This window comes from Tiliqua scincoides, chromosome 10 (genome assembly GCF_035046505.1).
Source record: "Tiliqua scincoides isolate rTilSci1 chromosome 10, rTilSci1.hap2, whole genome shotgun sequence".
Lineage (NCBI taxonomy): Eukaryota > Metazoa > Chordata > Lepidosauria > Squamata > Scincidae > Tiliqua > Tiliqua scincoides.
In genome coordinates this window covers 27,716,722-27,732,648 of record NC_089830.1, presented here as the reverse complement: position 1 = coordinate 27,732,648, position 15,927 = coordinate 27,716,722, and the positions used below count along the sequence as shown (strand labels likewise).

Here is a 15,927-nt window from a genome sequence, read left to right as displayed (position 1 = left end):
CCAGGGCTTCTGCTTAGAATCTGTACCAAACTGCTAACTCCTAGTTATAGATGTTCATTTTCCAGCTCTTGGCCCCAATGGGCATTTTGTTTTTAGTGTCAGAGGAGTTTAGTGTGGGAGAAGGAGCTGAGCCCACCAGATGTTTCGGGTCCCTGGCTGTTTCTGTCTTCAAGTGGCTGGGTGTAAGTTCAAAGCCCTTTTCATTCCCTTCTTGCTCTGAAGGAATTTTTTTCAACACACGCCAACCAACTATCTTCTCAGTGGACGGTGACTTATTGCTGCTTTTGTTCCCCCGGGTGATGCCATCCAGGTGTCGGAGGAAAGCAAAGTGCCTTTTTAAAGAGAAGTCCAAGTTGATGAGAAGGTCAGCAAAATAGCCAGCCCTCTCGACTGTGAAGTGATTCTTCCGCAAGAAGATTCGGAAAAGGTCCGGATCCCTGTCGAGTTCCAAGAGTTTTCTGATCTTGTACTTGATGTGGTCCAGCTCTCTGGCGTGTTCTTCGTAAAATGCCAACAAGCTTTTGCGATCTTTCCTTCCAGCGTCTTCCTGTGGCTTCCCTTCTCCTCTCTGGTCACTGCTCTGCATCCGCTTAACGACCACAGCATATCTTAGGTCAAACTTTCTCTGCTGCCGGCTGTCTTCCTCGCATTGCAGAATCCAGCTCAATCGGCAAGGCCAACAGTTGGCAAGAATCACCCAATCAATCACCTCCTTGGTGCTCACTTGCTCCTCCTTGCTGTCCACCCGCATCCTCAGTCCGGGCTTAAATCCCAATCTGAGCATGGACAAGATGGTCAGCACTGTGTTCACCACCCTCTTCATCTGGATGGAGTTCCCTGGGATGTATTCACTGAAATTCTCATTGCTCAGGTATTGGAGGACTTGTTGGATGTCATCGGTCATGAATGGGCTGGTGGGTTTTTTGCTGCTCCTTCTGCTCTTCTCCTCTCGTCTCCTTTTTCGGGTCAGAATCTCCTTGAGCAGCTGCCTCTTGGCCTTGTAGCTCATCTGTGGCAAGGAGAAGGGCAAGGTCACAATCTGGTCCAAATACAAGTTGCCGTTGCTGCAGGTTTTGCTTGACCACTGGATGCATTCCACGAGGTCACCTGGGTCAGCGGCCAAGATGGAGATGAAGGGAGCGTCTTTGTCAGAGAAGAGGATGTTCATGGCGTCCAGAACGCCCACTGCTTTATCTGGAGTGCAGAGGTCCAGATTGATGATCTTCAGGACCACCCGCACCTCTCTTTCCTCGCGGAACGCCATGAACCGGAGGTACTTGATGATGGTTTCAACCTCTTGCTTCACAGAGTGCATGAAGCCCAGCTGGGCACCCTGGTCTTTCCTGCTCATTTCTCTCTGAAGTTTCCTCTTCAGTGTGAACCAAACATTCTTTGTGGCCCACACAAAAGGGAAACAAAAGGCAACCAGCATCAGTACCATTGTGTACTCCATGGCCTCGTGGGCTTGGTGGCCCAGAATTTTGCTCAGTAACAAAATACACAGAACAAATACTACAAACAGAACAGAGACATAGAAAAGGAAGAGTCTGCTCCGTGGGTTCCGAACCCATTTCTTTTCCGGTGTTCCAGGCACTTCCTTGAACTCCCCACCATATGCTCTAAAAATGCTGAAAGGGACGATGTCCTTTCCTTCAATCTCATCAAGCAGAGTCATCACCAGGCCGGCCCAGGTGCGGTCACATCCCGCGTACTCCCAGGCATTGAAGTTGACAAAAAGATACCGGATGCCTTTGGGCTTTGTGGAGTTGGACACAGGGAGGTAAAACATCATGTGCCAGATGAACAGGAACAGAGAGCGAAGGGTTCTGGCCTCTTCTTTTCCACCCTTGCTTTGCTCACTCTTTTGGTGAAGCTGATCTGCAAAACAAAGCAATGCACGTGCAAGGAGTGTGTGCCATGCCCCACTAATCCCCTCACAGGTGCAACCCAAACCTGCCTGTAGGATGAAGACCACCCATGCTGAGATCAAGGGGAGTTAGCAGGTACTAAAATGCCTTCTCAAGACTCCCAGAAAGGGGCCCTCACTTGAGACATGGCCCATCCAGAACACCCACCACAGCACGACTGGTCCTATCACCCAAATCCAAGCCCACCAAAGTCACCCTGAGACTGTTTCAGCAGGGGAAGCCTAGTCCAGGAGGCCCGGTGCCCACCTGGCAGCACAAGGCCTGCCATCCCTGAATCCTGCTTGGGAGGAAGAGAGGAGAACCAACATGCCCTGAACCAGGGCAGGGTGCTGAGAAGGAGCAGAACAGATGCCTGGCTCCAAAGCTGATGCCACAGCTCCCCTGGCTCAGTGTTCGGGGTGACTCTATGGCCAGATAGCTGCCCTGGCGTTGCCTGTAACAGGGGAGTCTGAGCCCCACAGCGACGGCTGCAGCAGAGACAGTAGGGCTTGGTGGCTACAGGCCTAGAAGGGACACCAGGTGCTCACACACAGAGGCCCTGCCAAACTTTCCTTTCCACACTGAATTAACATGCACTCCTTCAGCACAGTAGGGGTTTTTTTTGCTGCTGGTTCCTTCACTGTTGGAGGGAAAGGGCTGTGGCCCCCTCACACCCATTGTATTTCCTGGCTACCTCTGACCCTGTCTAGCCTGTATGCACTGCTGAAACAGAGACGCCTGCGTTGGCTTGGTCATGTCGTGAGAATGGATGATGGCCAGATCCCAAAGGATCTCCTCTACGGAGAACTCGTGCAAGGAAAGCGCCCTACAGGTAGACCGCAGCTGCGGTACAAGGACATCTGCAAGAGGGATCTGAAGGCCTTAGGAGTGGACCTCAACAGGTGGGAAACCCTGGCCTCTGAGCGGCCCACTTGGAGGCAGTCTGTGCAGCATGGCCTTTCCCAGTTTGAAGAGACACTTGGCCAACAGTCTGAGGCAAAGAGGCAAAGAAGGAAGGCCCATAGCCAGGGAGACAGGCCAGGGACAGACTGCACTTGCTCCCGGTGTGGAAGGGATTGTCACTCCCGAATCGGCCTGTTCAGCCACACTAGACGCTGTTCCAGAACCACCTTTCAGAGCGCGATACCATAGTCTTTCGAGACTGAAGGTTGCCAACAATGTCTGACCCTGTCCTGCAGCAGAGCTGCTTCTTCTGAGGAACAGCACTGCTCACCTTGGATGGTGTCCAAGAGCCTCTGTTTGTTTCTCCCCCGCTCTCCGTAGAAGCCCACCGTCACGGGCAGGGCCAGGTGGTGCAGGGTCTGGGCCAGGGCCCTGCAGTAGATGTCCTCGTTGGTTTCTTCCTCAGAAAGGACTTTTTTCGGTTTCTTTGCTGCTGAACAAAACCAGAAAGGGGGTCGGTGCCTCTGTGAGGCAGGTTGGCGCAGCAGAATGTTGTGTGTGTGTGTGGGGGGGGGACACTTTGGGATCTTCATTCTGGTTTTGGTGCTAGCAGCTTGGGGTCCACCAACTGGGGTCAGCCGTAACAGGAGTGCTTTGGGGACAAAGCCAGTCACAAACGTGCCAGGTGCAAGGGAGACAACTGAGGAGGGGGAGGGGAGGGGGTGCCAAGACACAGGAGGAAGAACAGGCAGTCATTTCATGGGCCCATCTTTAGATTTAGTTGCAGTTAAGTAGCAGGACTAGGAGAGAGTGCCAAAGGCTTCCTGGGGGATTTGAGAAGGGAATCTGAAGGGAAGGACATTTCCCACAGGTGGTCTGGGAGGGAGTTGCAGGTATAAGGGGCAGCAAGAGAGAAGGATGGAGTCATTTGAGGGAGCAGAAAAGGGGGAATGAAGGCCATCGGCAGAGTGCAGCACAATATGGGAGCAGAGAGGCAAGTGGGGGGGGGCATGGAGGACTTTGCTGTGAAGGTCCAAGAGCTCGTGCTGGACCTGGGAGCAGGCAGGAAACCAGAGCAGGGATTTAAGGTGGGCTATGATGCGATCAGAGCAACAAGAGAGGGGAAAGACTTTGACAGCAGAACGCTGAGCGGAGATAAGACAGCAGGAGACTAATGGATATCAGGCTTGCCTCCTGGTGCATGCTGGAAGGGGACAGTCCCTGAACCAGATGTACCATACTCTGAGTCTCCTTGTTGGTTCAACCGATAACCAGCAGGTTTACTATTCTGGCACGACCAGAACATGAGACCTGCCCATTCTGATCACCTCCTTTCAGGCAGAGACAGCCTCTGGCAAAGACGGTCCCATACCTGGGTGCTGGGAAATGTGGGGCTCGCTCACCATCTCCTTTCAGCTGCCGGTTCATGTGCCGTTCTCCATGCCTGGTTGAATCTGCACTGGGGACCGCTGAGCTCTTGGTGGATGGAGCCCTCACTGAAATTGTGGCTGAGCAAAGAACAGATGAAGAGCCCTGCTGGACCAGTCCAAGGTGGGCCCATCTAGTCCAGCTTCCGTATCTCACAGTGGCCCACCAGATGCCTCAGTGAGCACACAAAACACTATTCCCTGCATCCTGTTGCCGCTGCCTTGCACCTGGCATTCTGAGGTACCCTACTTCTAAAACCAGAGATTAGGCATACCTATCACGGCTTGTAACCTGTGATGGACTTTTCCTCCAGAAATCCATCCAATCCCCTGTTAAAGGCAGCTGGCCAGATGCCACCACCACATCCTGTGGCAAGGAGTTCCACAGACTAATCACACACTGGGTAAAGAAATATTTTCTTTTGTCTGTTCTAACTCTCCCACTGCTCAGTTTCAGAAGATGTCCCCTGGTTCTGGGGTGTGTGAGAGGGAAAAGAACACCCCTCTCTCCACTCTATCCGCTCCCTGAATAATTTTGTACGTCTCAGTCATGTCCCCCCTCAGGCACATTTTTTCCTCGACTAAAGAGCTCCAAATGCTGTAGCCCTTCCTCATCAGGAAGGAGCCCCAGCCCAGCCCAGCCCAGCCCAGCCCAGCCATCACTTTGGTTGCCCTCTTCTGCAGACCTTTGAGCCCTGCACACCAGGCTTCCTGCCCAGTCCCGCTCACCTTCTCCTTTTCCTTCCTGCTGAATGTGCACTTGAAAGTGCTCAGAGGACTCCCACTCTGCACTCGACATCCCTGGGAGCCAGGCCTCGGACATCCTTGCTGGACCTGTAGCAGAATATAAAGCTGGAAGTCCTCAGTGGCTCAGGTCCTGGAAACCCAGCAGACTGTCTCCCCCCCCCCCCCCCAGCATGGGCTGGGTGACTCTCTGTGTTCCTCTGGGGAGGCTCCTGAGCATGACTTGGCATGCAGGTGGGAGAGGACCCAGGACGTAGAATTCCCTTTCTCTGCTGTTGCTGACATACTTGAGACCTGTTGGGGTGGGCAGAGCCTCCTCCCCTCTCCAACCGCTGCAAGCACATGTGGTGGTGATGGAAAAGAGGAGACTGTGGGCAGTGTCACCATTGGACCAGGCTTTGGGGTGAGGACTGCAGGTGCCCTCCTGGTTGACGCAGGCCAGGCTGGAGAGGAAGAGCAGGGAAAAAAACCAGCCCAGGCTCCTCTGTGGGGGCTTCTGCTGTGGGAATGAGAAAGGGCAATGACCCAGGGACTGCCCTCTCTCCCTTGCTATTAGTCAGGCCTAGGGAAGAGGCTTGAAGCAGCATCCCTTGGCTCCTGCCCGGAGACTCCAGGTTGTCTTTTGCCTGTCCTTCTCTGCTCCCAGCAGCAGCATGGGCAAAAAGAGTGGTGGGGCACAGGCAGAGGGGAGGAAAGTGCACCAGTGGCTGAGGGGCCAAGCAGAACAGTCTGGAGTGGCGCTGGGTTCTGCCCACCCTGATGTAAGGGACCGAAACACAATTTGGTAAGAACTTTACACACCTGGGTTGGCTTTGTCTGCTCTCACCAGGGGTCTGCCTTAGTCATCCTTGTGGCATAAGAAAAATACCCGTTAATCAACTGCTAGTCAGACTATGGAATAATACTTGGCACAGAGTTACTCAAAATCAAGCGTCACAGAGACTTTGGGCTGAACGACTGGTGAGCAAAATGTATCTGTGTTACTATCCTCTCTCTCTCTCTCTCTCTCTCTCTCTCTCTCTCTCTCTCTCTCTCGGGGCTACAACCCCCCTTCTAGTGATAGGGGTTCCCTTTCCTTCCCCTACAGAACTTCTCTGCTTTTAACAGCTGCTGTTGGATAAGTGGGTGGGGCATAGAGGCTATGATGAATTGCCCCATCATTGCCCCTTAATTAGTCCCCCAGGAGCTTTAATTACTGGTTTTCTTGCCTTGCAGCTGCCTCTTCTCCTCATAGGCCTCCCCTGGGGTCCTGGCATATTGGGAGATGCTGGGAAGAAACTGGAGTCACCCCTTCAAGCACCCCCATGAGCCCTGGCTTCAAAATAAATGTTCATGGCAACTCTGCTGGTCTGCTGCTTTAGCTGCCGCAGCCAGCCTCAAAATCCTTCGCTACTGTTCTACCCACTCTATTCCAAAGGTGCAGTGTCTTATCATCACCTACCATAAGCTGCTTCGCGCCCCATGTCACTCTGAACATAAGAGATCACTCCAACACCAGTAGCCAGCAAGCCGTTCCGAAACCAGGAAAGAAACCCTGGTGAAAAAGAGGAGCAGAGAAAATAAAAGGTCACTGATTCCTTTACTGACCACACTTGATTTGAGGGACTGTGAGGATTTGCTTTCTGCACATGGATACAAGCAGAGGCAATTGAGACGGCTTGCTGGATGGCAGTGGGGAGTTGTAGTGGTGGCGGCAGCAGCAAGCCCTTAGCCTCAGAACCTAACTGGGCATGGGCACAGACCGGCAGCATGCACCCCACCCACTTTTTACCCACAATTGCCCCTCCTCTTGCTGATTCCCACCTTCACACTGCTGCATGCCAGCTGCTGTACAAGACTTTTAAAAGTGCTGCTATAGCAACAAAACAGGCAGTGGCAGTTGGAACAGCAGATGGCAGTTGTGGTCCCTAGAGCGCCAGTGGGATGAGCAAAGGACCACCAGTAGTACTTGAGGTGGCGCCTGGTGGTACGCACAGGATCCCTGTACACCTGCCACCTGGCAGTGAGACCAGGAACGCAACACAACAAACAGCGGTAGGGGGCTCGGCAGGCAGAGCTCCAAAGCATGCTTCTCCTCGCTCAAGCAAGCCCTCCTGCCCACCCTTGAGCCAACAAACTGGTGTTTGTTGTGTCACAGATGGCCTCCCAACCCAGAACTAAATTGTGATGATGTCATCGCCTGTTATGTCCAGTGGTACTTTAAATGGGTAGACCATGTGAAGTGGTACAGCGGAGGACAAATGTTGAGAAACATTTGAGCCCTTGAGCATCCTCCTCTCCCACCCAGGCTGGTGCCAAGATCCAGAAGAGAGGGAGGGAGGGGATCAGTGAAGAGCCTGTAGGGGGACTAGTGGAGCCCTCCTTCACTTTATGAAAAGAGTGAAGGCTTCTGCCCCCTTGGGTGCCTGTCCCACTGGCTAAGTGCTGAGGTCTCTTTTGGAGTCAACTACCCTTTGGCATGTTGCCACATGCGTAAACCACTTTGGGAACCTTTTGGGGAGAGGGGAAGTGGTGGATACTAAGATCAGAATGAGTACCATGCAGTGACCTTCCCTTTGGTCTCAGAGCAGCCTTTCAATTCACTTCTTCACTTCAGCGTTGGGGGACGCTGGCTGGCTTTGCTTGGAATGCTTCCACTGGGCTTGGGGGGAACGGAACAACGGATCGTGCAGAGGGGTGGGGAATGGTGATGGATGGAGGCTGCAGGAGGGCAGTGGCGTAGCTAGCAGGGGGCCAAAGCACTAAGTCTTGCAGGGAGCCTCCCCGCAGCATGCAAGGGGTCCTTCCCCAGAGCGTACACCTCCGGTTTGCTCTCCCCTGCCCAGAATGGCTCCAGGGGAGGGGCCCCTTGCACACTGCCACAGGAGATGGCGGCGGCGGTATTTTTTTCTAACCCCAGCTGGCATTGGTCTGTGGAACTCCCTGCCGCAGGATGTGGCGGCGGCACTTCTTTTACCTGGGGCAGCATTGGTCTGTGGAACTCCCTGCTGCAGGATGTGGTGGTGGCACTTTTTAAAGACCCCAGCTGGCATTGGTCTGTGGAACTCCCTGCCACAGGTCCCTGCAAGACTTAGTGCTTTGCCCCCCCTCTAGCTACGCCACTGCAGGGGGGTGCAGGTTGCAGGACTTTCCATCACCGAGGAGGACTTCAACATTCAACTGCACTGAGCAACCTCAGCAAGACAAATGGATTGAGCAAATGCATGCACTGCAAGGCATTCTGTGCAGCGTATAGACTCGTACTGCCCAGGGCTGGCAATGCACGTGCATCCCTTGCAAGCGAGGCGTCCCCACTCAAGGCCGTCGCTAGGTGTCGCAGGCGTCCTCTGCTAGCTCCAGATGTCGCCGCATCTCAAAAAAGACATAGTGGAAATGGAAAAGGTGCAAAAGAGAGCGACTAAGATGATTACGGGGCTGGGGCACCTTCCTTATGAGGAAAGGCTACGGCGTTTGGGCCTCTTCAGCCTAGAAAAGAGACGCTTGAGGGGGGACATGATTGAGACATACAAAATTATGCAGGGGATGGACAGAGTGGATAGGGAGATGCTCTTTACACTCTCACATAATACCAGAACCAGGGGACATCCACTAAAATTGAGTGTTGGGCGGGTTAGGACAGACAAAAGAAAATATTTCTTTACTTAGCGCGTGGTCGGTCTGTGGAACTCCTTGCCACAGGATGTGGTGCTGGCGTCTAGCCTAGACGCCTTTAAAAGGGGATTGGACGAGTTTCTGGAGGAAAAAATCCATTATGGGGTACAAGCCATGATGTGTATGCGCAACCTCCTGATTTTAGGAATGGGTTAAGTCAGAATGCCAGATGTAGGGGACAGCACCAGGATGAGGTCTCTTGTTATCTGGTGTGCTCCCTGGGGCATTTGGTGGGCCGCTGTGAGATACAGGAAGCTGGACTAGATGGGCCTATGGCCTGATCCAGTGGGGCTGTTCTTATGTTCTTATGAATTACGCCCACTCAGACTTACAGGATGCGTAGACTACAATCCCCAGCAGGCACTGGGAAGTTTGGAAGGGCGCGCAGAACTACATATCCCAGAGGGCTCTGAAAGGACTCGGGGCTTACGCCGGGGGCGGACACCATCATGATTGACGGGCCGCCAAAGCCCTATCCTGTGAAGCGTTGGCCCGCTTCGACCCGCCTCCCACCAGAGCGACAAGAGACTAAGCCAATCGCGTTCAAAGCCACCGCGCTGTGGCCCGCCCTTATCCGCAAAGCGGCGGGGCTTCGGAGGAGTAGCAGCGCGGGCGGCCAATGGCGGCGAGCCCCGCCCTCCGTGCCTCGCTTGAGGTGGTCTCTGTGCGCCGGCTTCCCAGTCCGCCGCCATGGCGCTGAGCGGGGGCTGGTGGAGCCGGGTGGTGGCGCGGGCCAGGGAGGCTGGCGGGCTGCTGCGGGGGGAGGCCTGGCCCTGGCGCGGGAGAGCGGCGAGGTACAGCTCAGGGCGCGGCCCTGGACCTCCCGCCGCCTCCGAGCTGGACAAGGCGGACGCCTGGCTCCTCAGGAAGGCTCACGAGACCGGTGAGGGGAGGGGCCTCGCCGAGGGGCGGGGCCAGAGGGAGCCGGGGCGGGGCTTGTTCTAGGTTGGAGTCTGCGGTGCTGGTGGGCGGGGCCTGTGCATCTCATTCTGCAGCAGGAGGAGACGAGTTTCTAAAATTGGGTGTCCGGAGACTGGACAGACCCATTTCCTTACCCAGCATGGCAGTGGTCTGTGGAACTCCCTGCCACAGGATGTGGTGGTGGTGCCTGGCCTGGATGCCTTTAAAAGGGGATTGGACAGACTGATGGAGGGAAAGTCGATCACAGGTTACAAACCCTGATAGGCACATGCATGTAATGAGGCTGTGATGGTCCATCACAGTCCATCACAGGGGATAAGCCATGATGGGCATGTGCAACCTTCTTCCTGGTTTTACAAATAGGCTACCTCAGAATGCCAGGTGCCAGTATGCAGGTTTCTTGATGTCTTGTGTGTCCCTGAGGCATCTGTGGGGGCTACTGTGAGATAAGAACATCAGAAGAGCCCCACTGGATCAGGCCAGTGGCAATCTAGTCCAGCTTCCTGCATCTCACAGCGGCCCACCAGATGCCTCAAGCAGCTGCAAGCAACTTCACAGTAGTACCTAGATCCTTGTTTCAGTCCCTGGCAGCCTCTCCCACTGGGGCAGAGAAGACTGCTGTCTGGAACCTTGGAGAACTGCTGAGCCAGGGGGACCTGACTGTTTAATAAACAGAAATGCCATACTGGCCAACTTGCAGGGCTGTTTGTTAGTGTAAGAATGGAATGTAGCATGTGAGGTTGGCCAGTGCTGTGTTTCTGTTTATGAACTTTGTCCCATAGTAGAATAACATCATTGCAGCATTCCAAGCTCTTCACACGTTGCCCTGATAAATCCCTGACGAAACAGACCCAACCCTGTCAGGCAGGTGAGCATTCGGTTTCTGTTTATATTCATGAGGCGATGCTTGTACCCTCAGTAATTTAACTGGCATCTAGTCCAAGATAGACTATAGGAAGCTGCATTGCATTGAGGGCCCAGACCTATCCAACTTTCTAGTGCTGATACAGCTGTGCCAAGTGGCAGGTGACAGGAAGGAGTTCTGTCTGACTGAGATCCTGGGGATCTGCTGCCAGTCAAAACCCACAATCCTGAGCCAAGTGGACCAATAATGGCTCAGGGCCGCACTGTGTGTTCAGCTTGCTCCTGATGTCTTACAGCAGTGGTTCTCGCACATTTAGCACCAGGGCCCACTTTTTAGAATGAGAATCTGTCAGGACCCACCGGAAGTGATGTCATGATCAGAAGTGACATCATCAAGCAGGAAATTTTTTTAAAATCTTAGGCAGCAATCCTACCCACGCTTACAAGTAAGTCCCGTTTACAATCATTGTTAAAATAATATACGTAGTAGCTTGTTAAAAGGTCCCTGAATGCAGTCACGTACCATGGTAGCACCAAGTCTAATATATTAAAAATAAAATATTGAAATGAATGGGGTCCCACCTGAAATGGGCTCGCGACCCACTTAGTGGGTCCTGACCCACAGTTTGAGAAACACTGTCTTACAGCATTCCCAGGAACAGTGTTTTGCCATTTCTTCCGTCTCAAGTGCCTCTGCTTGTATCCATGTGCAGAAAGCAAATCCTCACAGTCCCTCAAATCAAGTGTGGTCAGTAAAGGAATCAGTGACCTTTTATTTTCTCTGCTCCTCTTTTTCACCAGGGTTTCTTTCCTGGTTTCGGAACGGCTTGCTGGCTACTGGTGTTGGAGTGATCTCTTATGTTCAGAGTGACATGGGGCGCGAAGCAGCTTATGGTAGGTGATGATAAGACACTGCACCTTTGGAATAGAGTGGGTAGAACAGTAGCGAAGGATTTTGAGGCTGGCTGCGGCAGCTAAAGCAGCAGACCAGCAGAGTTGCCATGAACTTCATTTATTGTGAAAAGGGTCAGTTTTCCTAGAAGGGATCTCTATCAGGTCAGCCCCCTTTGCTAGTGCAAGGTACAGAAGCACAAGTGATAAGCTGGAAAGCCCTAGTTTATTTCTCAGTTCAACCCAGAACTTGTTGAATGGCCAGGTGCAGGCCTCCCTTCTGTAATATGGGGATAGGGCGACTGGCCTGCTTTTCATAGTTCCTGTAAGGATTGCCAGAATTAAAAGTGGGTCTGCCTGGGATTTTTCTGATTGGCAGTTTGTTTTAGGATTACTGGCCAAGTTCTTCTAGTGTACCTGATTCTCAGCCCACACCGGTCTCCCACCCACCTGCATGCAGGTGAACTTATCTTTATTCTAAAACATTAGAGGTCTATGGCAGCTAACAGCAAAACAGATTGTATTGAACAGTAAACTTATTAAAAGGTAGGAAAAAATTCATACCGCCACCCACAACTGCGAGAAGCCCAGCAATATCCATCAGCTGTGTACAAACAGATGAAGCTGCCTTGTTCTTTCCTAGGACTGTCTGCTGCAGGACTGTCTGGGGTAGAGGGAGAATTTTCCCAGCCAACCTGGAGTTGTCAGGCACTGAACCTGGGACTTTCTTCCTGCCAAGCAGTCTTCTTCTGGCTGTTGCTGCGGACCTATATGCAAGGCACGCCCTGTGCCATATTTGATGGGCATAAGTTGTCTGGAGGCTCTGTCCTGTCTTTTGACCAGGACGGTCGTTCTTCTAAAATTTGTCAAAGCTGAGTGGTGGTTAGAGCCAAGAGGGGCTGTCTGGATGAGTCAGTTGAGAAAAGAATGTGAAATCTCAGCTGACATTTCAGACCCCAGACACTCCAGCAATGTTGTGTTCTGCAAACAACCTTCAGAAGAGCCAATGATTTTATAACCTTGCAAGGCAGAGAAGTACAGTTTCCCAGGGTGACCTTGGACAGGCTCTTTGTTCCCTAGAAACAGTTGTGTGTGGAGGGGGAAACCCCCACATAGCACACAGGCTTTTTAACAAGTGATGTTCACTGTGGCAGTTGTATGCCAGGGCTGCATTGAGTTGCACTTGTGTAATCTCACCAATTACGCCATCTGCAGCGGGGGAGGGAAGCAGATATGGAAAGGAGGAAGCAGGATTCATTTCTTGAACTGTCTGAGTTGAACTTGGAAATCTAGGTAAACTGTGAAACAGGATGTGTGGAGCCACCCAACCCCTCCAAAGAGGGCACTTGATATCCATTTCCAAGGGCCAGGGACTAGAGCTCACACAGGTATAGTCTTGGAGTGGTTGGTTCTCCCTCTCCTGCCTTTTAAGGAAACTTGGCTTGCTTCCCCGCCTGGTGAACCACATCCTCCAACTTGCACAACACCCCGCCAGCCACTTAAGGTTAATAAGCTTCTCCTAAAAGAGAAGCCTGGGAGAAGAGTTGCAGTTTCCACCCTTTGTTGTTTGTCTCCTGGGTTTAGGAGCTGCACAGTCCGTTCTAGATAAGGCAGTGAGCAGACACCACTGCAGAAGCCAGCTGATGTCAGGCCCTGGATAAGGAGCGCTGTAGGGCAGAAACCTTGAAGGGTAATGATCACAACTTGGGAAAGGGCACAGGACGGGTGTACTTTCTGGCATGCTGGTGCTCCGCTCTGGTTTGATATGCCTGGTCTTCAGTGGCCTCAGGGTGCCTCCCCATGTTTCTGCACAGTCATTTCTGGGCTGGGGGCAGAGTGGCCCTTGTGAAAAAGGACATATTCTCACTTTCCTACAACCTCCTATTTCTGCTTGCACTTTTGTTGTTGTGCTCCTGCACCAAGCCAAGTTGTGTGGGAGATTCTGAGGACAGTCTTGGCTAGTGGCTTCCATGCACCTTACCTGGGAGTGGAAAGTCATCCCTGGAGTATATCTGCTGGGGAGTCACAGGCGGTTTGTGGTATATTATACAATGCAAAACTCGGTGCCCATGGGCTGCCAGCCAGGCCTTCTCAGTCTCCTCAGAGCCAGCATGCTCAAGTTTTGCTATGATGATGTGTCGCAGGGAAGGAAGCTGTACTGGGGCCAAGCTCTCTTGTCGAACATATTCTCTGTTGCTACTGACTTTTCTCAAATGAGGAATAGGAGGTGGAAGCCAGAAAACCACTGCCTGAGATCTTAGATCCTGTTGAATTGCACCAGCCCTGGGCCCTGACCTACATGCATAGGGAGAGAGTGTGTGTAAAACTTGTGAGATTTGGGGCCCATGGAGAGATTGAGCACTTGGTCCTAAGGGGCTATCACTGCTGGCTCCTGGATTTACCCATTGTCTCTGCGATGGTATTTCTAGATCTTGCCACAGTGGGGCAGCAGTTCCTCAAACTTGAACATGTGCTATAGTTGAGTGGTAAAGAAAAATGAGGCAGCACTTTAGGCGACCCTTTAAGCTTTGAGGATGACTGAGCCCTTTGTGGGCTGGATCTGATGCCGAAACCCCAACATGAGCGGTTCAACAGGCTGAAGGTGAAGTGCAGAGTGTTCTGGACAGACTTCATTGGATTAGCCTCACTGGTTCCTAGACAGACATAGGATGTGCCCAGGGCCAGAGAAGGAACGGCGACTGTTGCCCCAGTCGCAAAAGTAGGATTGAGCAGTTACTTGATTTTTGTCTCCAGACAAAAGTACGTGTGAGTTGTGAGAGACACTCAACCCCATCCCCACACTGTGTCTTGCTACCAGGTTTGCCCCCTCCCGCCCAACCCCACTGACACAGGAGATATTGAGGCATGGTTTGGTGAAGCCAATTAAATATTTTTCTCTCTATGACTGTATCTTGGTTCCAGGGCACAGGGACATTCTGTAGCCCCAAACTGCCATGTGGGCTCAGAGAAAGGTGTTCTCAGTTCAGGCCTTTGCAAAGTATTGAGGCTCTCAGAATTGTCTAGCAGAGGCTTTTTCTACCTGACCAAGAGTATTATGACAGGTTTATGTCCTCCTGTATAAAGAACTGTAGGGACCTGCACTCTCTTGCCCAGGAGTGACTGCCGTTATTGCCCTGTTGATCCTTGTGTAGACCAGGTGAGAGTCTGGAACCATCCCCAGGAGGGTGATCTTTGGTTCTCCTTCCAGGCTTTTTCATCCTTGGGGGAATCTGTGTGTCGTACGGCAGTGCCTCCTACCTTGTCAGCCTCGTCCTTCTCCGCCGCACCATGATGCTGTCCTTCTCCACTGCCCTTCTGAACTGTACCGCAGTCACCACCGTAGCGCTGTTCTGGTTGTGCGCCGTCTCCCTCTACATTGGGCGCCTGGAAGTGGAGATCATCCAGGACGAGCCCCACGACAAATGCCAAGACAAGAAAAAGGAGGATGGGAAATCGGATAAGTGAAGCCCGACTTGACGGATAATCCTTGGCACGCGGTTGGTCTCTGGACTGACTCCTAAGGCCATCCAGGTGGCATGGTTGGGCCCTTCTGCCCCCTTGGATGAAAAGGCAAGGAAGGAAGGGCCAAGGGGGTGTGGGGGCTGCTTTGTATTTATTTCTGGTTTCCAGATAGAGTCTGGGAAGTGACAGTAGCAAAAATTGGATCACTGGGCAAAACAAAGGAGGAAGTGTTCAAAGGATGCATCTTGCTGAGGTAGTGGGCCGGCTTCCTGGCCACAGCTTAATGTTCTTCCTAAAAGCCTAAAAAGGATCTCTGGCACTGGAGCATTCTGCTGAGAACTTGCTATTGGTCTCGCTCAACTCTCTTCTCTCCCCCCCCCTGCTTTGGATATAGTCTGCCAGTTGCAAAGCCATGTTCAGTCTGAAGGTGTCCTCGGAACAGCCAGTAGCGACCGCCTGCCCCTGAAGCTTACTCCTTCTGCTCCACTGTTGCCTACGCTCCAGAATCCTCATATCAGAAGCATCTCTCTGCTGCTGTCAGGCTACGCCTGCTTCTCTGCACTTGTCCTGATCAGTTAGCATTTGTATTAAAGATACCAAATCAGCCTGGCACCTTTCTTTTATTTTTGAACCAGGTGGGGGCGGTGAGAAGGGGGGGGAAATAACAGGCTTCCCATTTCAATTACAGGTTGTGCCTCTATCCGCGGGGGTTCTGTTGCAGGAACTCCTGTAGATAATCAAATCTGTCAATTAGGGCATGAAAAACTTCTGGCCATGACCAGAGCTGTGCTCCAGTTGTGTGCCGAGGATGTTCTGAGAACCAGGGAGGCCACACATGGCCTTCCTGCCCTTTCTCAGAGGAAACTGGAAGTGACGCTTTTATACCCATAAGGCAATATGAGGGCTGAGGCTGCCTCTCTGGCCTTTCCTGCTCCTCAGAATGCCTTATAAAAGGACATGAAAAAGTCACTTTTGAAACAGGAAGTAGCATTTTAGTTGCATTTTGAAGCATAGCTCTGATCACATTTGGAGGGTTCAGGTTGAGACGCAGCTTGGGTCACATGACCCATGTTGAGTCAAATCCACAGATGACAAGTCCCAACCTGTACTATCCAAATTGGGTAGGTTTGTCTGCCTCTCTTAATGGGGAGCTGTAA

At 52.4% G+C, this 15,927-nt stretch overlaps 1 protein-coding gene across 2 annotated transcripts; it reads left to right on the top strand.

The window, feature by feature from the left end:
* Nucleotides 1-9,276: 9,276 nt before the first annotated feature.
* TMEM160 (transmembrane protein 160) lies at nt 9,277-15,376 on the top strand. Of its 2 annotated transcripts, none has more exons than XM_066638872.1 (3): nt 9,277-9,515; nt 11,219-11,311; nt 15,165-15,376. In XM_066638872.1, exons 1-3 carry the CDS (start codon nt 9,323-9,325, stop codon nt 15,347-15,349), a joined length of 471 nt encoding a protein of 156 aa, XP_066494969.1. In that variant the 5' UTR covers nt 9,277-9,322; the 3' UTR covers nt 15,350-15,376. The 2 variants fall into 2 exon arrangements, with proteins under 2 accessions (XP_066494969.1, XP_066494968.1); XM_066638871.1 differs by having other exon boundaries at nt 9,280-9,515; nt 14,517-15,376.
* The last annotated feature ends 551 nt before the right edge of the window (nt 15,377-15,927 follow it).

What these genes read in the sequence shown, in the direction of transcription:
- TMEM160 (XM_066638871.1), top strand. Translation starts at nt 9,323, where the DNA reads ATGGCGCTGAGCGGGGGCTGGTGGAGCCGGGTGGTGGCGCGGGCCAGG. An exon ending in CAGGAAGGCTCACGAGACCG is followed by an intron (nt 9,516 to 11,218) that starts GTGAGGGGAGGG and finishes CTTTTTCACCAG; the next exon opens with GGTTTCTTTCCTGGTTTCGG. An exon ending in GGGGCGCGAAGCAGCTTATG is followed by an intron (nt 11,312 to 14,516) that starts GTAGGTGATGAT and finishes TTCTCCTTCCAG; the next exon opens with GCTTTTTCATCCTTGGGGGA.